This window comes from Pocillopora verrucosa, chromosome 11 (genome assembly GCF_036669915.1).
Source record: "Pocillopora verrucosa isolate sample1 chromosome 11, ASM3666991v2, whole genome shotgun sequence".
Taxonomy (NCBI): domain Eukaryota; kingdom Metazoa; phylum Cnidaria; class Anthozoa; order Scleractinia; family Pocilloporidae; genus Pocillopora; species Pocillopora verrucosa.
In genome coordinates this window covers 11912599-11937981 of record NC_089322.1, presented here as the reverse complement: position 1 = coordinate 11937981, position 25383 = coordinate 11912599, and the positions used below count along the sequence as shown (strand labels likewise).

The following is a 25383-nucleotide window of genomic DNA, read 5'->3' as shown; positions in this document are numbered from 1 at the left end:
TTATATGTCGTTCAAAAGATTCAAAGGAATGTAGATGAGGTATTCCTTGAGGAAAAGAAAAACATCATAATCTAATGACACTGATTGATCGTTTATCTCAAGAGAGCAGAGATGTAAAAACAGCATTTCATCAATATAAAGCCTTATTCTGTTAAAAACAGGATTTTCTTCAAAGTAACTTATTTCTGTGGGAACGCTTGCTGACCTCACTTGCAATACCAAATGTATTCGTAAGATAGATGTGTTCAAAGGGTGGGTGAGTTCAGAAATGTCTTCACAGGGTCCTTTATACATATTACTTTGACCTTTAGGAAGACGGTAGAAAATTAAAAAAGGTATTTCCTGGAGTAGTCTCGGACGAGACAATAAAACCACCATAAACTTGGTATTAGTTTTTAAGCACCCCACAAAAGCACAGTGTTTTTATTTGTATTTACACATGCAACCAGCGTCCCGTTGGTTATGTTGTGGAAATTTCAGCTTCAGCAAAGGCAATTCATTGATTAAATGAACCAAAACTAGTTTGGCACAAATTTCAACGCGAAGAGCGTTAGTAATACGGTAAAAGGGAAAAATATCTTTCATTTAAACGCTGTTTCAGCAGAGAAGGTTATCGAAGAACGTAGTATAGCTACGATAATCACAGTAAAGCCGATGTTCTCTATGTTGACTTTCAAACGGGAACAACTGGTTTGTCGGTCAATATCATAATCATATGAGTAATTGATGGACAGCAGACAGAAACTTTATATACAGTCAGAATATATGGTGAACAAGTCAAAGAAAGCTGAACAAGTCAAATGCTCATCACCAAAGAATGAGATGTAGTGGGACATTACGCTTATCACAGCGTTTGATCCTGATTTGAAGAATTACTTGGATAGCTTTATAGGTAAGTTCAGAATAAATGAAATTGCACCATTAGAGTCTTCAAATTGAATTTGTAGCATGTGCGCTGGTATCGTTCATACTATTTTCTGTTATTGTGTCACTGTAGTAACACGAAATGAAATGTTTTCTGTTAAAAGTCTGTTTTTTTAGATAGATAAAAAACCTCAGCTTTGTCTGGATAAGAAATTACTCTATTGTGATCTTTTTTCATTTTTTTTTCCACAGAGAACAGCAACAGCTTATCATGAATAGAGTTGAAAATGCGGTGAGCTTATTACATTTGATATTCTTATATGTTACACGCACGTGAACACTGCATTTCATGATGAAGCTGCCTTTAAGTTTATAATGACACAGTACATGCAATATACTTTTAACTTTATTGATTGTTAAATTCATGATAACGATTGTTATTAGTGTTTTCGTGTAGTTTATACTGGTCAGCCAACTGTAAAGATCGTCACTAAGTAGACACTCGACACATGATTTGTAGAGCCGGCTGACCTATAGTACAACTCCATTGTTCTTATTGATTATCGGTCACTGCAAGAGTTTCCTTAAAAACTTTGAACTAAATATTTGATCAACAATAGCTGATGCACGCAAAGTGACTCAACTGCAAATCTTAAACACGCTACTTTTTTTATGTTGCTTATTTCAAAACAATCCACAAAGAATAATCTTTTAAAGAAAATTATCACACTATTGCCAAAATTTAGCAGCAACATGTCCAAACAAATAGCGTGTTATCAAGTCAGAATGCCTAAATGAGTGGTTTCTTTGAGATATCCTAAGACATTTTATGGATTGTTCTCGTCGACCTTTGGACGTAGGTTTTGAGTTTTTTAAATGTCATTTTAAAACCTCAATAATGTTTTAGCATGTTTCGTTATGTTATAGCATGACAGTTTTGCCATCCTCTGCTTTCATGAAATCTTAAGTTTTCGTAGCTATCCCAAGCCTCTTCCGGTTTTCAGTTGCTGCAGTGATTCTGTTCTAGGGTAGGGAATTTTGAAAGATTTAACAGCAGTGACAACTTCAGTAGTTTTTCAATGCTGAAAATTCTGAAGGTAAACTTTCTCTAATGCGTTAATTTTCTTCAATAAATTGAACCACTCGTGTCCCATTATGCTGTTTCGACTCATGTACAATGCAGGGAAAAGACGGTCTGAAAACCAAGTGCTCGCCTTAAAAGGCTTTCACATTAAAGTAGACGAGAATTTTTAGAATTGACGCGATAAAATAAATGACTTAATAGATACAGCATATGGATACCAAATTGATTTTATAATTGCCAAATTGCAAGCGATTATAGGCGTTTAGGTTTCTTGGTTCCTAGTGTGTTGGAGCTTGGTGAAGGTATCAGAGCTTGTGCAAAATCAGAGTCCGACCCATGAGTTCGGAAAGATTTTGATGTTATTTTTAATTTTCAAAATGTTCCCTTTTTATCTCTAGAGTTGATTCATCATTTAGATTTATCTCAGATTTTCGCAGCATATGAGATTCACCATATATTCCTTCATCAATGTAATTCTACAGTGTATCTCAGTAAGTCCGTCATTGACTGAGTAACATTGTTATTTATATTTATAGTCTGGCTTAGCAAGAAATTTGTAACTTCCGAGTCAATTTTATTTTGTATTTCAGGGAATCAAGACATTAAAACTTTTATTCTATTGAGGGAATTAATTTCCTTCCCTTTTTTCCAATCGTCATGCCCAGTTAGTAGTGTTTCTTTGTCTCCCCAGATAATGTTTGTTTCCAAGTTTTACCAGAAACCAAAGCCTAAGACAAACATGAATCACAGAGGGGATCAAAAGGAGGAGAAACAGCAACAACGAGGAAAAATCAGCTACAACAGTAACAACAACAAAAATAAAAAAAGAAACAAGCCAAAAGGTATAGTTCCTCCCTCATAAGTAACTGACAAATCGATTTTTTGCTATTGATCGATGCGACTCATAATTGCTCCCCTCTTATTCACATTTCACCACAGTTTTTTTGGACGTTTCAAAGACCACTTTCGTGTCACTTCATAAATTTCCCTGAGAGCCTTGATGATGAACGCGGTATGTGAACTAAAAACTCACTCTGGCCCTTTAAGTGTTTTTTTCACCTACCCTTCACTAAATTTTACACACGGTCAGCTGACTCTGTAAAATCTACACACAGCTTCCTCCTTTCTAGTACTCGTTAGAACGAATGAGCGCGAAGCACCAGCGACTGGTAACGCGCCCACTGTTTATTCAACATAGAGACGTTTAGGTAGGATCGAGGCATAGTGGAGCGGGTGATACATCAAAGTGTGGTTGACATCGATGCACAGATATGTTTCTCTTAGAGTGTACAATTTTGGAAAACTTACTGTCAACAACCGTTATGTGTATCCCCATACAGCTAGACAAATCAGTAATTTCTGGCGCTGTTTCTTGACACTTTTGACACCTGCGTTCTGACATAGGAAACTTTAAAGCCAAATGTCATCATGTTTGAAAAATTAGAAAATTAAAAAAATTAGAAAGCTTAACTCGCTAACCAATAGCCATTCTTTCAAAATGGTTAGATATGATTCGTAGCTCAATATTCTAAGACAGTTAATTGACTGCCTCATCAGGTCACAAGATCATTCGTCAATATTTGATTGAGAGCTGGTCCCTAAGCTTTTTGAGACGGTGCCCCTCTATGGGGCATTTCATTTCAACTCGCATTTCGTCCTTGTTGATGTTCAGTCTCTGTTGACCTACGTTGACGCACGTCACCGGTTTACCTCCTTTCGCTTCAAGGATTTTTACATGTTGGAATAACGTCAATGAATACAAACACGTCGGATGATTCAAGGAAAAGCCAAGGAAAATAGCAAAATATTTGGCGAGTGCTGCTTCAGTTACCTACCCTCAAGGGATGGCTACCCGTTGCGTGCAGACTATGATTCGATGTCTAACTGTGTTCTGAGATATTGAAATCAGCTAATTAACGTACGTAGGATTATTGATCCGTGACGGCTGTGTTGCGACACGCTGTATCAAGTCTAGTCACTTTATTGGGATTGTCTCTTTCCATTTACAAAGTTAAATCCAAAGTTACAAAGTTAACTCAGAGTCTATATGTCATTTGCATACCCGCTAATCCATAGGGAGAGTTTGCCACCAGCCCTGTTATGAAAATGGAACAAAGAAGATAATTGTAGTCACGCAATTTTTCAATGGCGTACTGAATAAGTTTGAGTACATCACGTGATAGTTCAACTTCCTGTCAGATCAAACGTCAGTGCCATTTTTAGACCAGGGTGCCCGCAATGATCATTGCTGGAGACAGATCAAGTTTTCGGCGCAAAACTCAGTTACTTACTAATTTGATTAAGACTAAATCGTGACACACACGGAAAACACTGACAATGCGAAGGAACGATAACTGTCTGGTCTAACTCGGGACACGAGACCGTTTTGTGATTTGACGTCCAAAACACAAAATTTTACATGGATGATTGAGTAGCCCTAGAAACGACAGCTGGCAAAGAGAGGAATAAAACAACAGCAGAGAAGGAAAATGAAAAAAACAAAAAAAAAACCTGCCATACGGTTGAGATGTTGAAAAGTAATACGTAATAATTCCTGCATTTATTGATTGCAAATAAGAAAATATTTCAAACACGTGTGCAGGCTGAGAGAGAATTATAATATCTGGTCACATCTATATTCGCCACATTTGCCGCATTTCTTTTTCAAAGTGACCTTGCGGTCGGCTACTGACAAGTCACATGTTAGACATATGGCAAGTTCTTGAAATTTATTATTATTTTGTTTCATTCAAAATATTGAGACTAATCCTTTTCCAAGTTTCATCGTAAATTGCACAAATACGTGTTTCGTGATTTTTTTTAATCTCTGGAACGATTGCTTTTCGCGAAAAAGCCTACATCTTGATATCTTACGCTTGGTGGGGTGAACTTAAATTTCGTAACAAAGAGCTAGGAAAACAAAACGTTTTGACGTCGCATATTGTGACGAATAATGGATGGTCATGGGATCATAACCGGTTTTGCCAGTAGTAGTGAGTAGCACTAGCAAATCCAACAGAGCATGCGCAGATTTTCAGTAGCGTAGCAACAAACAAATGGTGGCCGGCCAGCTCGAGTCCCTGTAAAAATACCTCCTCACGGTCTCCCCCAGAGTGGACTTGTTCATGCGCCATTGAATTAGCCGTTAAGTTGAGTTCCTTTCTACAGTATTTACTCGCACTCCTCGTATTAATAACCGCCATTTTAGTCGTCCTTGGTGACTTTTTCGCAGTGTCGAGGGTAGCTCTCGTGAGCTTAGGCTTTGAACGGTCGGATCGAAGTTTTGGTTTTGCTCTTTCACTCCTTACTGATAAGGAATTCGTTTGCAAGATTGTGGAGAAGGGAAGAGATGTTGTGATTTGGCCGTGTTGTTTACAGCAATGGACGGCCTTTTCACTCTCTTTGTTGGCTTGACTTAGCGTTCTTGCGAGGTCAGTCTTAAGAGAGAACAGCTAGACAGAAATTTTGCGTGGTAGAATCAGGAAACGGTTAAAAACTTTAGGATGTGACCTTCATTTGGACGGAGCAATGGAATTCTTGAAGTACTGCGTTCATCTTTGTGTGGCACCAATGTATTGGACTATTTCTCTTTTCTGAAAGTTTCTTTCTTGACTTCTTCTAACGTTAGTTTAACGTTATGGAGAGTCAGTTTGATGAATCTTCTAAGGAAGAACCTATAAAGCCTCCGAAACATGTACAATTTAAGCTAAGTAATGTTGTCACTGAGGATGAATCAAAATTCATTGAACCTATAGCTTCTTTGGTCGATGGCTCTCAAAAATTAACAACCAAGGGGGAAAACCGAGAGAAAACAGTGGGACTTGAGGCCGAGGAGAAAGCAGTCGAAGTAAGTCCAGATGGCCGGTTCCTCAAATTTGACATTGAAGTTGGCAGAGGCTCCTTCAAAACGGTCTACAAAGGCTTGGACACAGAAACCGGGGTCGCTGTGGCGTGGTGTGAACTTCAGGTAACTTGTTCGTGTACTTACAACGTGCAGATTGTTTTTTATCGCTTGTGTGCTGTGTTTTAAAGGTTAGTTATGGAGTGATCAGAAGTAATCATTTTTTTTTACCTTTATCTTCCTTTCAAGGATAAATATTCAAAAGCCGAGCGAGCGAGGTTCAAAGAAGAAGCCGAGATGCTAAAGCAATTACAACACCCAAATATTGTAAAATTCCACGACTCTTGGGAGACCAGAATCGGGAACAAAGATAAGAAAAGGGTTATTTTAGTGACGGAGCTAATGACTTCAGGAACTCTGAAAACGTAAGTATAAGATAATATGTTAAAGCCAACTGTGCGGCCGCCATCTTTTTGCCACGAATTCATGTGTTGTGATATTTGCATGGGAAGGAGGCAGGAAATTAGGATGTGACGAAACTGTCTTGCGATGTCTGTAAATTTTGAATGAATTGGCAAACAAAGACACGTTGTTTTACTTGTGTTAACTTAAAATTTGCCTAAAATTCGATTGTTCTTATATTTTAAAAGTCGGGCAGTTCTTTGTACAAGCTAACGGACTATACGTTCGTCAAGGTTAATCGTGATCAGTTTCCGGGGTACGTGGTCGTCTTACTTTGACACACACTTCTCGAGACGTTCCACAGTTTTTTGTTCAGAACTCCTTTTTGGTGTATTGAATTTTTAATAGAATGATTTCATATCAATGTTTTATTCTAAAAATGCGATTTTTGTATTTGCCCTTTGGGTAGGAAAACAAATTTAGTGGTTGACTTTGTGGAACTATTGTAAAACTTGCGTTTCCAACGGCGAGGAATTATTGTGTGTTTTACCTAATAAGATTCTCAACATGTTTCCTTGGCTTTGTGTCTAAAATACCAAAATACGGATTAAAAAGGACATTTTTCTTTATATCAGTTTCGCTCGTAATTTGAGTCGTTTCTCTGAGCCGACTTTGCTTCTTTCGACATTACCATTCCCCTCCCCCAAATACATGCTCCTTGTCTTTCGATTTCGTAGAGCCTTAGAAAAACACAGCAGGGCAAAGCATTTGCGGTTTAGAGTTGCCATAAGTGTTCGTGTCTCTGAGATGTAGTTTACCGCACATTTGTTAAGCGTGCTTTGTAGAATCGCTATAGCTTACAGCGATGGTTACACTCGCCTACCATGTGACAGGGATAGTAAAAATTTTTATTTTAAATTGTTTAAAAAAGGTCACGGTCTCTTTTAAAGCTGAGCGCCGTTGCATTTTAGAATTTGCACTTATTATTTTTGAAGTATATATGTAAGTGAAATTTTTCTGTTTTAGTGGATGGTGTAGATTGACACTTATTTTATTTTGCATCCTTTGCCTATTTTGTTGGAAGATAGTAAATTAATCTTGCAGTATTTTCTGGACACAATAAAAATAGATAATTTATTAAGGTTAGGTCTTAGCTCTGGACTACAGAATATTGCTGCCTCAAGTGTGTGCAGTTTGATTGATTGACAAACATGTCTGGTAAATGCAGTGATATCTTCATGATTGAACTCTCTTTCCCACATGCTTATTAATCAAGGATGTGAATGAGATGTAGACAATTCATGGTAACAACAAGTTAATCCAGGAGCACATTCTGATAGCTCTAGTTATGGATCATATTTCTATTTGTTTATTGTGGCAATTGCTTTCCCAAACTCAAACCCATACAGATTTAACCTCATAACCTTTGTATGGTGAAGAATTTAACTTTTTCTTGTTGTGTAGTTAATCCAGATCTTGTTCTGCATAATTTCATTCTCAATTCATTCAAGTAACAGAGTATTCTAGTGCATGCAAATGTTTTTTCCATGGAAAGTAATCCTCCCAACTAAAACGTAAAGGATTTTAAAGGTATAGAAACAATAATCATTAACCTCTTGCGAGCCTATTTGTCATGGCCTACATTAAGAGGTGCTGAATGGTACCTTTGAAATTGTGGTTCTGTCTCAGTGACTTGATCATTATTAAATTTTGAATTTATTTGGGGCAGAGTTGGTGTTGTTTTGAGGAAAGAAAATATTTATATCTATAAGGGTTAGATATATATAATCTTAGTTAAGTTTCTTGAACAAACATGTTTTGATGATGTTGTGTAAGAGGGATTGTTTTTGAGTCATATTATAACAACTGAATTGTAGAATGGAGATGTAACTAGATGGAATATAATTTCAGTTACATTCACTAATCACGTAGTGTGAAAATTATCCCACCAAAGAACTCAGGTTTGAATTGGATTTAAAACCATGACTGTCTTGCTTGGTAGCTTGGTTTTTATTCTCAGCCCAGTTTGCCAGATTCCACTCGTCCAAGAGCCCCTTGTTGGCTTGGCACTTTGTGTCATGGCTTCTAATCCTGTATATGAGTTCTTGACAAGCTTCATTTTCACAGCTAACAGAGTTGAGTTTCTAACTTTAATGAAATTGGACTTGGCAGGTCAAATATGTAGTTTTCTTGCCATTCTTTACTCCTTGAACTTTTTTCTTGGGTGGATCACTCACTCACATGATGACAGGCTCCCAGCTGGCTCTGTAGTTTGGATTTCCCAGTGGTATTGCAGAATGGTTCAAATCCTGTTCAAATCTCAATTTTTATCAGGCTTTAATTTCACAGCTACTTAGTTGTGTTTATAAGTGCAATGATATTTCATAATTTTGTGGGAAAGGTATTAGTTGTGCAAGGAACTTGTCAGTCTGGCTGCTAGTCTGATCATACATCTATGTTTACTGTTGACGTGTGTTCATTTGTTTGTGTCAACAGGTATCTGAAACGCTTTAAGGGAGTAAAGGAGAAGATTTTAAAGAGCTGGTGTCGGCAGATTCTCAAAGGTTTACTCTTTTTACACACAAGGACACCACCAATCATTCATCGTGATCTTAAATGTGACAACATTTTCATCAATGGCACCACTGGTTTGGTGAAAATTGGAGATCTAGGGCTCGCTACTCTGAAGAAATCTTCCTTTGCAAAGAGTGTAATAGGTGAGACATCAATTTTCCCTTTAGACTTAAAAATTCTGTGTTACCTTCTTTAAGTTGATGTAACAAGGAATTGATATTAAATTTAAAACACAGCACATGAGAGATTAAGCCCATTTGTGAAAGTAATTATAGGATAGGATAAGACAAGGATAAGGAAGCACTTTCAGATGACTGGATATTGGCCAAGTACCTTTTTTGCATGTTTATGAACTTAGATGAAGTCAAGGTCCATAAAAACATATTGAAAGAATGAGGCTAATATCCAGCCTTCTTGGTCAGTAAATGATTTGTTATGTAGCATAAAGAATTTGCTTTTACAAGAATCAAGAATGAATTGTCTATTTTAAAAGTTAGGAAAGAAAGTCAACTATTTTTGCAGCATGATAAACCCACAAGAGTTGTCTATGTTTTCTTTGGTTTTACTTTCTTCTACTGTTTTTTACAGCTCCACTACTGACATTGTCCAAAAACTGTGCAATTTTTTTGTTCTTGCACAGTATTAAAGCAGGCAATTTTCATATTGCCCACAGGCCTTGTCAGCTACATAATAATTGCAGTTAGTAATTATTATTCATGATTACAATGTTCTACTGTGTACTGTGCCACCAAACTCGTATAGATTTGATTCAAAACAGAAGTTACAAAGTACAAATGGCATAGGAGGGTGTTCACATGATTTCAAGATCACAACCAGAGAGTGTTTATTATCTGTTCAAACTTCAAACCAGTGTACTATGGCATGTTAGGTGAATAGGTCAAAATATCTATTTGGTCTTTCACAGTGTTGAAATTAGTTAGAGATATGGATCAGTAGCACAGTACATATGAACAATAGCGTAACATGCAAGAAAAATACAAAATATTTATAAAGGAATCAAAAACCTCTTGAAACTCTTTATTTAGAGAATATATTACAGTTCTTTCACTTATTGCTTTATTTTGGGACATTTCGGTTAATTTCCGGCAATTTCTCTATTACCCATGATGCATTGCGACCCCACCCATTTTCATTTGCATGATCTCTTTCATGTGTACCAGGCTTGTTACATAACAAAAAGCTTCTAGAAGCTTCTAGGGTGGTTTCAAAGCTGTTGTTTTTCCTTCGATTGCACGTAGCCGAGTGAAATGGCGGTCGAAGTGGTCGAGAGTTTTCGAAGTGACGCGCGGCTGTTTTTGCTTTCTTTCCTCAATGTAACCTGAAACCCTGAACGAAATGTTTCAAAACGTTTGGGATTTAGAAAAACGCTTCTTGCTCCCTCAATTTGTTATATTTTCTCGTGAAAATGAGCAGTTAGCTTCGTTATGAGATGAGAATGACATGGCAGGAAATTAACATGTTTGGTCCAACGCCAGCGGTACTGCGGATGGCTTACATTTGGTATTGCATCCTTTATTTACGGAAAGACGCGGTATGTTTCATAGTGTTTGGGAATCAAACATTTGCTTCATTCTCAAGATTGAAATACGCAAAGTCGCCAAAACTTTCTGGACTGGCTCTCTAGAAGATGAGAATTCCATTGTAACAAGCTTTTTACTATCACGGCGTTCTATGCCGCCGAGGGGAATACGTTTCTCCTGATTTCATGGACTGAAACATGGAGCGTGATGCTTGTACACTTGAACAAAAAGTGCTATTTTTCTCTAAGGTTAGTCTGTCTTTCAAATTGGTACATATACATCTGAAATCTCTGATTTATTGTGATATTTTAGGTGATTTTTTCCGTTGATATCTTCTGCGAGAAACACAAGAAATTTTAAGATAATGATAATTTTGTGTATGGGAATGTTACGCGTGACGCCCTAAATTATGCATATTTTTGGAAAAATTAAATTTGTAAAAAAATGAGAATTCAATAAAAATCCATGATATTATGCAAAGTTGTAGAGTATTATGTCTTTTTTATTTGTGCCAAGTCTCGGCATTGTAGCTGGAAAAGTACGAGAGATATTTTTGTTTATGTTTGCTTCTCTGTGTTTGTACACGTGAACTGTGCTACTGATCATGCTGATTACTTACTTTTCATGCTCTGTTCCTTATTTGGAGAGCACTTGATGAGAGTATCTGTTATGCTTCAAATGTTTTCTTTACATCAGAATTTTTTATACCATCATGATTTCCCTTTGTGTGGCATTCACTTCCTGAAACAAAGTGAAATGGTGTGAAAAAAAATAATGCCAGAAAACCATGGAACCAGAAAGGCAATTTGGGTGCTTTTTGTGTTGTGTCTAATCACATGGGGGATAGGAATATTTACACAAACCCCTGTGAGGATCCAATAAGGATTATCATGCCTATCATGCAACCAAAAGCTCCTTTATGATTTATAAAGAATGCTTTCTGTCTTAGTCAGTAAGCATTAAGTGATTCTGACCTCTGTAATAAAACAAATAATTGTTGGTTCAACATGTACAGGGCATTTAACAAGAATAAGAATTCAAATTTCTTTTAAATTTTCTGAGAAGATATTTCAACCACTTTATATTAACTGATCCCCATGTTTTACCAGGAACTCCAGAGTTTATGGCACCAGAAATGTATGAAGAACATTATGATGAATCTGTGGATGTTTATGCTTTTGGGATGTGCATGCTGGAGATGACAACACTAGAATATCCGTATATGGAATGCCAAAACCCAGCTCAAATCTATCGAAGAGTTGTCAGTGTAAGTTATCTGTCATTTGTATTGAATGCTGGAAGTTGCCAAATGAAATATAACTGGCTTGACTTGGAGCTTACATGAAATTGTTGAAAATGCCTATTTTATTTTGGCTAGTAGGTGTGTTTTAGTGCCTCCTAAATTAAAAAAATCTTCTCATTCTTTCTTAATTCTGAGTTTGACCAAAAAACACCATGTCAATTACTGTTCCTAGATTTCAAAACCATGAATTCTCATTTGAATTATTCACCATTGACAGGTTATGTGTCAGTCAAGTTATATTATGAGAACTGGACTGAAAGAGAAATTGACAGTTCGTGGTTACCAATTTCATTTTAAAAGCATTGATTATAACATAACTTAGATGCAACATGCACTATGCTTGGTCAAAACTCTATTGATTATTATTCAGATAATGGTACAACACAAGAAATCCCTGATTTTAATTTATTGAAGGCCTTTGGTTTTGTGGAAACAAAGGGGATGCTTTGAATGCTGAAAACAATGGGAAAATATTTGTTCTTTTATCATATATCAAATTTGCTATTTACAATGGGGTTTAATTAACTGGTTGCACCATTTTGGGCCTCTATTTTTTGCTGCATGGTGAAGGCCTAGGAACTTCAGAAATTTTTGACTAGAATTCCCCAAACTGCTGGCTGAGAAGGAAAAGTTGCCATGTTTTTGCTGTAAGAAAATTGTAGCAGCAAACTAACAGGATTTTCTTGCAGAAATTTATTGTAAAACTTTTCTACCAAGAGAATGAAAACCTCTTACTCGGTGAATGTGCACTCAAGATTTATGGGACTATTCCATTTCAGGGATCTCAGCTTTCATTTGATAGTTTTTGCCAAGACAAAATGTTTTCAGCACTTTAGATATAAATTGTGATAAAGACTCCTCGAAAGCTTTAATTTTTCACTGTTGTAGCATTGTCACTGGCTACTGAAGTTTTGAAGTTTTATTTTTAAATATTAAATGCTCAATAGTCTATGATGTATGAATTACCTTGATCAACAGGGTATCAAGCCAGAGTGTTTGGATAAAGTTGGTTCAAAGGAAATCAGACAGATCATTGAGGGCTGCACCAAAGCCAAGATTGAGGAAAGGTAAAAAAGTTATTGCATGCACTTGTATTGTTTACAAGTGGAATCGGTTTATTGAAGCTACAACCTATGTCACCACACATCAAAAATTCCAAGGCCTCCTAGTTTTCCCCCCATGCTATTTGCTTTTTTAACAAACAAAATTTAAAACCAATTTTGAAGTTGTTATACATTATTAACAATTGAATGAAGTAACATGTTTTATTACTATAATTTTTTTCAGATATACAATAAAAGATATGTTAAACCACCCATTTTTTCAAGAAGACTCTGGAGTAAAGGTGAATTTAGTGGAGGCAGAACCTGGCACTGACAGTGATACCTCCAAAGCAGCTGACATAGTTAAGCTGTTACTTCAGCTGGAGGATCCAAAGAAACGCAAAGACAAACACAAACAGAATGAAGGAATTCAGTTTGATTTTAATCTGGGCACTGATCAACCAGAGAAGGTCACACAAGAATTGGTGAGTACATCTATTAATGCCCAGTAGATAATTCTAATCTACATCTTTGTTTCACAGCATGAGAAGGTAGGAATTTTGGTTGTAAAATGCACTGGGCAAAAGTGGAAGTTTGTATGGCTGTTTAAGATTTCAGAACAGATTTTCAATTTTGCCTATGGTATGTTTGTGTCCAAGAATTGTTAATGATTATTAACATGTGAGTGAATTTAATTCAAAGGTTGTTTTTGCCACTTGAAGATTGCCAAGTGAGCTGACTCTAGAGGTATCAGAGAGCAAAAGGCTTATTTTTTTCAGTGTGTATAACTTGCAGAACTGAACAGACATCTCTCTAAACTAGAATTTAATTTTTAACAAAACTTAACAGTGAAACAGAATTAAAACAAGTTGAAAGGCAGGCTTCAAAAGGAAGGAAGAAGTTAGTTGTTGTTTCTGGTTTCAAACAACATGAAAGTGGAGGTTAATTGCTCTGAGTAAGCATATAGTGAACTTTGATGGAACTCAGATTTAACAAGGTATGATATTTCAGAATTTCTGTTTTGAAGCAGTCATAGTATAATTGTATTGATATTTACTGATTAAAAATGACATTGACTTTACGTGATGATTAATCAAGAGTGGGACTTATGGATAAAGCATGAATTAAATCTGTGAATAACTTATTATTCACTGGGATGAAAACAGTTAGGTTTAAGTTCTTGTCTACAATTTATTCTCATTACCAAGCATTTTAAGTCACTTGTAAATTTGAATAGTTTGATACTTTTACCTAACATGATCTTTTGTGTTTCATTTGGACAGTGTTACCTGAACAGGAAGATGACCTTTCAGTTTTTCTGAAAGCTTCTTCACCTTTTTCAGAAATGACACATGATTGATGATTCTGAATGGGTATTTAGTCCCCAAATAACTGAATAACAATATTCAATTTTCTCTGGCAAGTTTTTTAACATACCCTCTGATGTAAAAGTTTGAATCCACGGGAAAAAGGTGAATGCACGGACAGGCTAAAATGACACGGTAAACAATAGGCAGTGAGTAAAATGACACCAGCTTCGGAGTGTTATGTCACATTTGTATGCCAAATGAAAATTTTCCAATGGTATGCATTGCATGTTTAAAACAAACGCATGTCTTACATGGAACAAAGAAGTATGTCAAACTTGGCACTAAGTGAAATAGCACACTAACCAGTGACATAGCAGGAGCAATATGATGCAAGACTTGAGTGTGTTACACAAAAGCTGCCATGCCAGTCTTTCTTTTGCCTTTTAAATGTGTGCATATCCATGAGATTGGTGACACTCTTGGCGTGCAATATCATCATTAGCGAATTTGTGCCATCACCTTGTTCCCTGTTTTCTTGTAGACAGTCACATATGAATATGGCCTCTGCTACATTAAGTTTGCTGCTGAGCTATTGCTGCCAGTAGTTACTTGTTTTATGCATGTTCATTCCTTTGAGTGTAGGTATGTAGAATCACAACAAATATAATATTATTTAGTGCCAAGGTTGTTACTTTCTTAAAACTAATCATGTATCCAATTCAGTTGGTTTCTTGTATTGCAGGCTTGCCATTTGTACTATAGTCAACCTTAAAAATTTTTTGAGTTGTGGTTGGTTTTAATTAACAAGGTTTTTTAAGTTGTTGTCAATGAAGTTCAGTGTGTAATTGCACCCTCTTCACTAGTTTTTGGTGCATTTACTTTAATAAAATAAAGATATTATTTGCTCAAAACAAGGAAGTTGTATTCTTGTTATTTTTTAACAATGTATATTTTTTACAGGTCCGACAGGGCTTTATTTATGATGAAGACCAAAAGGCAGTCACAAAGTCCATCAGGGACCGCATAGCTCAAGTTATGCTGAATCGTCGCAATGTCAAACGCGAAAGTTTAGGTGAAGACAAGAGAGAGAAAGAAAGGCAGGACGATGAACACCCCATGAAGACAGAAGGAGATGATAGTGACAAAGAACAGCAGTCACCTGAAACAGAAATGGAAAAGGAGAAAGAAAAGGACCAGGAGGACCATGAAGAGAAGGACTACAAGGAAGAACCAGAATCATCTGCTGAAGTTTCAGTAAGAAAAAGTAGTTTGGGAAGACGTGTCATTGATCCTTTAGTTGAAAGGTTGGAGGGAATTGCAGAATGTGGAAGTAGTCCTCATGGAACAATTGACGAGCACACAATCACCACTGGCCAGGATATTTCAGAAAAGGTATTTTCTATTGTTTAATCTTAAATGCTTCAAATTGGATCTTTCTTCTGACACAAGTGTTCAAACAGGTCCTATTTACAACTACTCGTTTCAGTAGTGTTCTTAGCTGCGAGGATCTCTTAATTTCATCAACAGGGTCACATAGTAGAAGCATAGACATTGTGATAAGTTTCCTGTGATAGAAGTATTCAAAACATGTTTGTTGTATCAATTTTGTTTGTTTGTTGGCTTTTATATTTCCTGGCTTGCTACTTATGTTTGGATTACCCTTAAATTAGCCGTCAGTATGTAATTGCATTCATAGGAAAATGGAACAATTTACATATATACCAGTTTCTTAATAGTTGGGGCAGTTGTTGAGCTGTGGTCCATAACTGTAATGAAGCCATTTGTATCTCCTTTTTTTCACTTCAATAGAAGGTAGCTGGTAATGTAGAAGAATTGAGTCCAGGTGTGGCTTCTGAGGTGGAGCCTGTTTCAACTGTTGCAACACCACCCATGGTATGTGGTTGGGGATGCTTTATGATACTACAGTATTAAGACAATTTAAATACTTTGGACCTATTTTCTGAATGGAAGGGTCAAATGGGTAATTTATTCGTAGGTTGCAAGGTGTGTATGTCATGAACAAGAGCTAAATATTTTTCAACCTAACTTGAACCTGAATGGACTTTTACACAGAATTGTTTGTTTGAAAGGGGAAAGGGACAAAAAAAAAATCTGACTCTCTGGTGGAGTTTTACAGCCAATCTTAGCTTTCCTTTTGTTGGTTAAATGCTCTTTGACTGTTGCCCATAGAACTCATCAGTTATTTGGAAAACCCTGTGAAGGAATATTGCATTTCATCTCTTGTGAATTGATGTGTTAGCCCCATAAAAATACTATGAAGTTTTTCTATCATCAATCAATGTTCACAAACTTCTCCAAATATTTAGAACATACAATTATTAAATATAACTCAATTTCTTATTACCTTCTATCCATTGAGGGTTTCCCTCTTTTCCTCTTTTTTTAAATTCCTAAACTTTAGTTAATTTTAGACTTAGTTTGATTGTAAACTGTGGAGAATAATGCTATCAATAATGGTTGACTTGACTTTTTTAATGCATTTATTTTTAGGAGGTAGAGCCTTTGCCTTCACCAGCTCTGCCCACTCCAACTGAAACTACGTTCAGTAGCGGTGTGATTACTGAAGTGGCATACAGTTCATCTGGTTATGGGTCAAATACATCATCAATATCATCAGTTCCTTCTGCCCCAACTTCTGTAGGCGAGGTTTCATCCTCTGGATCTGTGGGCTTTACCACTAATGGAAGCCAGAGTGCTGCTATTATTAATCTTTCTTTGTCAGCAGCACCTTTAGCATCAGGCTTGGAGAAAAAAGATAGCAAAACAGCTGTAAAGCAAGCAAAGAAAGAAAGATTACCAAGGATTCAACTGAAAAGGATTGAAGGGTCTCCAGAGGGTCCTGTGGTTGAGTGCAGCTTTGACACATATAAAAACAGTAGGATAACTTTCAAGTTTGGTATTGATGATGATGAGCCAGATGAAGTTTCTGCTAATATGGTGAGACAAACTTACGTACGTTGTAGATAATGAAATATGTTTTTTAAAATTATATACTTTTGGTCTGCAATGACAATGAAAACTATTCAATTAATGAGTGTCCTTATTATAATGATGATGATTTGATTAAATGACAGTGTGACTTTTATTTGTCATCCTGTAAAACAGCTAAACTGTTTGTCTGCTGTGTGTGATGTGTTTGCCCCTTTTTATTTTCCACTTATTATACTTAATTCTTAGCTGTGTGCTATTTAAGATTTTGCAAACTGTTGGCTTGGTTATTCAAATTCACCGTTATCACTTGAGGTTACTCATTCTTAGTTGCAGTAAGGATCAACCCCAACCTGCATCAGTCTTCGAGGAACGTTTTATGAAGTTGGTTTGGTACAATGTAAATACTATATGAAACAACAGTCATATCCACTTCAATTCTTTCCAGGGAAGAAGGGTGGATAGTTACCAACTTGGTGTAGGATTACTGTTCATTATGTATGGAGCTTCTTTTAGTAAAAGGTTGTTAGATCATAGTTTTGTTCCTGCTTGGTGACGATATGTTGTCTTATTGTCAGATGGAAGCAGGTCATTTACAAGAGTGCAACAAACAGCTGTTTGAAGACCAGCTTCGGCGTGTGATAATCGAGGCTAAAGAAAGGGTACAGAAAGCTAAGAGCCAACCGGGAACGGAAACTGCGAGTGAAAGGACAGTGCTGGAAACTCAAATATCATCGGAAGGCATCTCTGTTGGAGTTCCTTCACAGCAGGTAGGGTGTATTACATAGTAGTCTGAGGTGCATTTGTTGGCCTGGTAGAAATATGTCGTTGCGTCAGTCAGAACTAGCTAAGTGTTATGACAGAACAGCACAGTTTGTGAACTCCTTTAAATTCAAGTCTTCCCTAACTGTAGTATTTCTTTAAGTTTTCACGTCGGCTTTTACGGTAGTTTTTTCACTTTGCATGAAATTGTTTATTGGCTTACTATTGCAAAAGTCTAGTCGAGTATTGTTCTGAAGGTCAATTAGCAGCCTTTGTAGCCCATTAATCAATGAACGTTTGATTTCCCGTCTTATGGTTTCTTAGGCATACCTTAGATATTTATGGCAGCATTAATAAGTGAGAAAGATTTCCACAAATCTGCAGTGATGAGAACACTTTACCATAGATTGTCATCAGTGATGACCTTCTGTCTATACCCAAATTACTGAGCAGAGTATTTTTGAATCGTGTAGAATTTTTTGTCAAAGTAATCTGGAGATGTAATTTTTCGTTATCATCTTATTTTTTAGTCATTGGAAAGTCCTTTTCCAAAGGAAGTTCCCTTCTTTGTGGACGCTTCTGTAGCTGTTAAAAATCCCCATTCAGGTTCAATTCAGCCTGAAAATGAACCTTCTGTGGCTGAAATTTCACAGCCATCACAGGCATCACAGCCAGATGAAAAACAGTCGGCAGTCTATGAGCAGAAACCTAATTCTCTTGAACAACTTTCGGAAGGTCCTCAGAAACAACCTGCAACGCTGATTACAAAGATGGAAGAAAAAGCAAAACAGCCTGTGGTATTGAATCCTGTCCCTCATAAGCAAGTACCACAAACTTCAGAAATCAGCTCTTCCCCTTCTAGGGAAGAAAGTTTTCAGTCGGGTCATCAGATTGATCAAGATTTGGAGAAAGGAAAAGAACCACATTTAGTGGTGGCTGAACCAGCGAACGAAGAACCACAGAGAAGTGATAACGCACCCGCACAAAATGGTGAAACTTTAAACGGTCAATTTCCTGTGGAAGTTATGCAGACGGCAGTGCCTTCATCTGGAGTTCCCACGCGACGCTTTACTGTGAAAAAAGTTCAAGATCCCGTGTTAAAAAATATGTCATCACCTGAGGTGATGACAAAAAATGAACATAAATCACCGCCAGTCCTTAAACCTAACAGTGACGAGAGTGGGGTATCGTCAGATGCATCTAACAAAGAAATGTCTAGAACTTCAGAATCAGGACTGAGTCAGGAGCCTTGTGATCAGACAGAAGCTCAAGAGAAACTATCAAAGAAAGACAGTGCATCCCGTCTACAGCTAGAAGCAGCTAGTACAGCTCCGTTGGTAGATCAAAGACTTGATAAAAAGTCAGACACTGAACTGCCTTCGCCATCTTTACATAACGATAATCAAATGCAAATTAGTTTTGATATTCAAGTTTCAAAGGGGGAAGAACAACTTCAAATTATACCATCTGCAAATTCTTCAAGGCCACAGACCCCAACATATGCTTTTCACCCGGTTGATAATTCTAATTCCGAGGGGCGATCTTTACCATTACACCAGGTAAAATTTGAATCTCAGATATCTGGAGAGGACCTTAATCCTGACAAGCACAAAATAGAGTCTGTTGCTTCGTCGGACGATGAGCTGTCGATTAGTGCTACAAACGAAAAGGTAAGAGCCACGTCGTCAGCGAGTGAATATGTTCAGGGAAGATTCACCATTTCCGCGTCATCCGATAGGCCTGACACGCCACTCTTGGAGACTTTAGACAATGCAAGGCTTTCGCTAGCACCTGTAGATGTAACCCTTTCAGATGTGACCACTGCTGCAGTTATGGGATCAGTTCCATCTCTAACTCCCAGCTCATCTATGGAAAGCCTTAACTCAGTGGGCTCTCAGCCAGGTGCAATGACTTCCCACACGTCCTCCAGTTCACCTCAGACAACTCCGCTGGAGGGACAGAGCTCAAATAGTCCATCTGCAGCTTCTAGTAAAGACCCAGTTAGAAAGAACAGTGGCCAAAGCGATTTGCTCTTTGATGGCGCTAGACATTTACTGGCAAAGCAAGAGGGAGATCAGGTATCAATTGTAACGTTGTAATTGTGTAGCCCGGACCTGTGACCTGAGGTGTTGTTGGTATACTAACTGATCTTGTCCTTTCAGCTCTGTGGCTTATGACCAGTTCGTTAATCTCTTAGGTCGTTTTACCAGCGTCTCAGGTCAGTTCGCTGGCATATGCCTTATGACGTTGGTGAAACAACTTAAGACGTCAGCGAAGTGGTTACCTCATGAATTCACGAGGAAAAATTGATGAAAAGCTGCATTTCCGGGTAACCTCTTAAGATCAAAGAGTGTTTTTACAGGAACTGGAGAAAATGATCATCTGCCTTCGTTCAGACTCAGAGTTTGTCGATAATAACTAAACGAAACAACAATAAAAACAGCAATTTTTATCTGCTTTACATATACTCAGAAATACGGAAAAAAGATTGATTAATTCCAGGTAAGATGTGGGCAGGTAGAGAGCGCACACGGCTTCTCTGAAATAGTAAATGTTACATATGCTAACACGAAGTAGCTACGCCTTGTGAGAAAAAAAAAACCAAACAGAAAAAAAGGAGGAGGAAATAGAACAGATGCACTACGTTAAGTCACGTTAATTGCATGGAGAGTTCTCACAACTTCTATAAACAGTTTCTTATTATTTCTCAGCAGAGGAAACCAGTACTGAAAACGAAGTCGCTGCATTCCCAAAGCGACTTTGAACAGCGACTACATCGACTACATATCTCGTTAGACTTGACCAATGAGGAAGATGAAGAGTTAAACAAACTCCTTGCAAGGTGCAGTGTTTGTCTTCCTACTTCGATATCCTGTAAAGGGCCTAGCGTTTGTTCAATTTCAGCCTTAATAGTGCTATTTCATAATCGCGTGTAATCCACCAGAAAACCGAGAAGAGATTACAGTCAAGTTTAATTTGAGATAGGTTTTTGAAGAGGAAATTTTCGAACTTTAAGGTTCAGAGTGTGAATTTGATGTTCTGTTTCTCTATCGCAAACTATATCAGCGAACTTTACCAGTACGTTAAGGATTGCGAGGAGGATAATTTTACATTTTTCTTTTTACTCCTACCCGAAGTTCTTCGCCATTGTTTTTCCTTGTAAGGGTATCAGGTCAGCCAGTTATGTAGGATACTAAAGTTGAATACTGAGTTTCGAAGGTAATGTTACCTCTTTAGCCCTTCTAGAATGACTAGCATTTATCTTCTCTTAAGATAACACCCCTGGATCACAAATTGAAGTCGCGAGATTGAAGGAAATGATAACCAACTTAAGAAGCTCTAGATTGTTCAACAAATTCTCTTGTCAGTACCATAGAAAATGTATGGAGAACAGTATGGAGAATATGCATAGTTATGTTAGGGTGTAAAGGGTGATGGTCGTGCAGTTAAGAAGATGCACATGGCGAAATCGGTCAAGTCTTCATTTATGATGTACTGTAAACAGTTTGGCCATCTATTTATGCGGACAAATTTTGGCGGGACTCACGTGTAACTTTTTTCGCCAGGCAACGCAAAGACAAAGAAGAGCTGGAAAAAAAACACGAGAAAGAGTTAATGCAATTTAAAAAGAAAACTGAAATGAAGAAACAACGACAACACCAGCAACGCACACAGCAGCAACAGCAACAATTGAAAGACGCTTTTCAAGCTCAGATGAAAAAAGAGAGGCAGCAGCAACAGCAACAACAGGGCGCAACACATCAGCAACCTCCACTTCGCCACAAGAGTAGTACAGAGGAAGGACCAGAGTACAATGATCATTCTAAGAGTAATGGGTGCAGCGCTGAAATGTCGGCTTCCGCGGCCTATGCAAACGTTCCAAAAAAGACTTTCTCTGGTATCGATAAGGAAATCGAACAATTAGCGCAGTTCGAGAGCAAGACAAAGAAAAAACCTACGTCTTCTGCTGTTGCGGGCCAGGCAACGGGAGGAAAAGTGGAACCAAAATTGAGTTTGAATCAGATCAAAGTGAACCAGCTTCAGCGAGAGGTACCAATACAAACAGCTCCAACCCCAGGACCTTCAAGAACTGCATCGCAGGTGGTTCCCCAGACAGCGGTCTCTCAACAACCTATCGGAGCTTTCCCTAGCACATTTTCGAACTTGCAGGCCCCCCCTCAGGGCTCTCAAGTTCCAGTTACAAATTATAGTGGCGCTGTTATGAATGGACCTTGGCCCAATGGGCCGGATAATGTTCAATGGGCTGCCAATATGGACGAACACCAGTGGCATCCTGTTGGAGAGCCTCAGCCCCCGTGGCCAGTTCCTGTAAACGCTAGCTCGAACGCTAGTGGACAGTACGTTGTAAGAATGCCACAGCCATTTGCACCGGCTGCTAATGTGGTGGGTCAACCATATACAGTGCAATCTGCGCCACATCAACAAGTGCCCCATCGGTAGTGTAGCAAACAGAAATCTAATGAGTCATAAGTGTAAAGTGGTACAAGTTGACGACAATCAAACTTTGGCCTAGCATATGCAATTAGAATAATGATATTGCTTTTTAGTATACATACCCATTGGCTAATGTTGAATTTCAGTTCAGTCTCTAAACAAACCGTAAAGGCACTGAGATCATGCTTTTCTATCGTTAGCAGAGTCTTGCAGAAGATATAAATAACTGAGTAAAAGACGAGTCCACCCAACTTTGGGAGGCACCGAGATGGCAGAAATTCACCATTCCTTGGCTATGCATATGATAATTGGCTATTTTCTTGTTCGTCTTAAATTTAAATGTACCTCTTCAATTCATTACAAGTAACAGAAGCTACTTTAATTTTGTATCGAAAAAATGTTGTCTTGGTTTTGTATGCTTCAGCTGTTAAGTGTCTTCAAAGAAAGCAAATATTCCATTTATTTAGGGAGAGCTTGAAACAGTTGATAGCCTGTACACTGGTAAGCGAACTAAGAGTAATCAAGGCTACCCTTCGTAAGGTCGTTGGCGCTTACCAGGAATATAAAAATGAATTGTAATTTATATGTTACAAGAAACTTGTTTACTAAGTTTGGTCTATTTTTGTTAGTGGCAAAGGTATTGGAGAAAGGTTTTACCTAGCTTTAACCAGGTATTACCAATTATTTTTACTTCACATAGAAAAAAAATGGAACGAAACAACATTTAAAGCAGGATAGAGTGTAAAACTCACAGAACTCGTTTTCTTCTGGTTATTTGATTTTATTTTGAAGCGGGTGCTTACTGACTGATGACGATATTCGTAGTAATTTTGGTTTATTTATCTTTTAAATGTTTGTTTCGAAGGTACAAGCCACATTTAAAATTTAAGAGCGACTTTTAACTTCACACGAATTACGCACGACGCAAAGAGAGTGAGCTGTAAAAGTTGATTGCGGCAAAATAGTGTCTAAATCTGCCCCATTTGTTCTCGAGACCAACCAAATTCTGAGTTGGCTTTGGCAAATTTTGGTTCACTGAAGTGGTTTTCAGCATATCATGAAGGTGTTAGAATGTTATTAATGAAACTGGTGCTCATCTAACGAATTCCGAATTACTTGTCTTGGAAAAGAAAGACCTGTGACACACAAAGGCCGGGCGGTGGTATATAAATATATTTTTTTTTCGGCCAGTTGTGAAAGATTTAATTTGTTGTATGGCCCAAGTTGAGCAAAATAGACAAGAGAGACAAGCACTGTGGTGTAGTCGTAGTTTTCGTGGTTACTAATTCAGATAATATAGGTAAATCTTGCACCGAGCGTATCGTTGGGACTGAAGTAGGAAGAGTGTGTTATGTTGTCAGTGAAGATCTCAATTGAGATCGAGGTTACCAACCACGTCTTTGGAAGTAATCTCACTCGAAGACGAAGTTACTTTCACCTAACTGTTTTTCCATTTGCTACGATTTCGAAGTCCTGCTGAGGATGGTTTAGAGTTTCGTCTTTCATTTTAATAAATTCCTTCAAACGTTGTGACGAGTGATTTTTTTAAGACGGGGAAGAAAGTGGGAAGAACTGCACATTACAAAAAAGTTCCGTCATCTCTTATCCTCTAAAAAGTCAAAAGCCTCTCAATTAACGAAAACCGATCAAATCAAACTTTTATAAAACGACCCGTATAGCCCCGTGCGCACAATGTCAAAGGAAACCAGAGTGAAAGCTGACCTGTGTAGGGCCGGATGGGTTGCCGTAAGCCGGTCCAGAAAAAGCCATCCGGTCCTGTACTCACATGGCTTTTTCGCATTTTCCGAGAGCGTGAATTTAAATTGAATACTGCAGCTGAAAGTAAAACAAATGAGGAAATGAGTCGTGCTTCTCGGTGAATTTGAGTTTCATGGTCTGACTCGTAGCAATAGAGGAAAAGTGTTTCCTGTAGTGGATGTCCAGTGCGCACCCTTATTTTGCATACTACTAGATCCTATTTGGGTTAAAACAAAATTTTTAAAATTTCCAACATTTAGTGGTCATAATTCAAACTGCGCTTTGAGTGAGTTTGGTCGGGATGAACGGGAAAATACTTGGCTGTCGATCATTATGGACTGTCACTGGACTCGGTAATCAACCCTTCTAATGAAAACAAGGTAATTTGGTTTTATCAACAGAGTTGATCTGGTAAATTGAAAGCCGACGTTTGGAGCGTTTGCCCCTCTCAGAGAGGTGACCAATTTACGTTACCAATTCAGTTGATAATATTAAATTACCCTGTTATACTCTTCCACCGACGCAGTACCACAGCACCTTTAAAGACTTTATACAGTGGTCAATTTACATTATCAACTCAGTTAATAACACCAAAACCTAAACTTATCTCCTTTAGTCAACCCCACAATTTGTTTAGGAATTGCCTCATAAACCAAATTAAGTCGTCAATTTTGTTCAATGTAAAATGAGTTCTGAGAGATAAAAATCACTTTTTTTTTCTCGAGAGGATCGCTCAGCGAAAAAAATCCAGTTCAGGGACGTAAACCAGTGGTAGCGTTAGGTTAGTAAACTATTCATCAAATGTCTCCAACTTCATGTAACTTTATGTCTGTCACATTAGTACCCATGAACATTGCCGTGGCAGTAGCAGATATTGAAATCTAGAATAGGAAGGTAAAATGAGAGGAGGTAAAGGACAGATGGATAAGAAAAAATTTTAACCCTCACTCAGTCCGCCTTGACTACTTTGTTTCTTTTTTTTTCTCTTACAAGGGTGGAAGGAAAGCAAACGCGAAATTGATCCTAAAACGGGAAGGATCTGGATCTAGGATGCTGTTCTTCTCGACCACGAGACCACTCCTCTTGCCCAATTCTCCCTTTTCTTTCAACCGAATTGCGCAAAAATTTGTATATGTAACGACCCAAGCCAGGCCCTTATAGGTTGTGCTCATAAAAGCAGCATATTATGCGGACTAGCATTGCTTGATTTATTTCCAGAGTGAGCTAGAAGTTTTGCTCATTTTTCAAAATTATGCTATTTTTCTTTAAGTATGCTTTTCAAAGAAGTACAAAACACATGAATTTATTGTTAATAAAGCATGATACTTTCTTCACTTTGAGTTATATACTTGCTCTAATATACAACACAGGATTAACTACTGCGTTTAATTCCAGACTAGAGGCGGTGACTATGTGTCAAAATCAGGAGAGATTGGATCATGGACCGAACTTGAAATTAATCAAGTCATGTCGTGACTCTGGTGATGTTCCCTTCCA

General features: G+C 37.7%; 1 protein-coding gene across 2 annotated transcripts; it reads left to right on the top strand.

Moving 5' to 3' along the window:
• Nucleotides 1-5063: 5063 nt before the first annotated feature.
• On the top strand, nucleotides 5064-23657 carry LOC131789367 (serine/threonine-protein kinase WNK3). 2 transcript variants are annotated; one of them, XM_059106466.2, is made up of 13 exons: nucleotides 5064-5915; nucleotides 6039-6214; nucleotides 8688-8908; nucleotides 11416-11573; nucleotides 12588-12676; nucleotides 12897-13137; nucleotides 14923-15354; nucleotides 15772-15855; nucleotides 16474-16920; nucleotides 17490-17681; nucleotides 18204-19751; nucleotides 20388-20515; nucleotides 21240-23657. In XM_059106466.2, the coding sequence occupies exons 1-13, from the start codon at nucleotides 5586-5588 to the stop codon at nucleotides 22132-22134; spliced, it is 4941 nt and encodes a 1646-aa protein (XP_058962449.2). In that variant the 5' UTR covers nucleotides 5064-5585; the 3' UTR covers nucleotides 22135-23657. The 2 variants fall into 2 exon arrangements, with proteins under 2 accessions (XP_058962449.2, XP_058962448.2); XM_059106465.2 differs by having other exon boundaries at nucleotides 20385-20515.
• Nucleotides 23658-25383: the final 1726 nt, after the last annotated feature.

Bases quoted from the DNA above. Each gene is read 5' to 3' on its own strand.
- LOC131789367 (XM_059106465.2), top strand. From the start codon at position 5,586: ATGGAGAGTCAGTTTGATGAATCTTCTAAGGAAGAACCTATAAAGCCT. The intron at 11,574-12,587 runs GTAAGTTATCTG...CTTGATCAACAG, and splicing joins TCTATCGAAGAGTTGTCAGT to GGTATCAAGCCAGAGTGTTT. The intron at 15,856-16,473 runs GTATGTGGTTGG...ATTTATTTTTAG, and splicing joins CTGTTGCAACACCACCCATG to GAGGTAGAGCCTTTGCCTTC.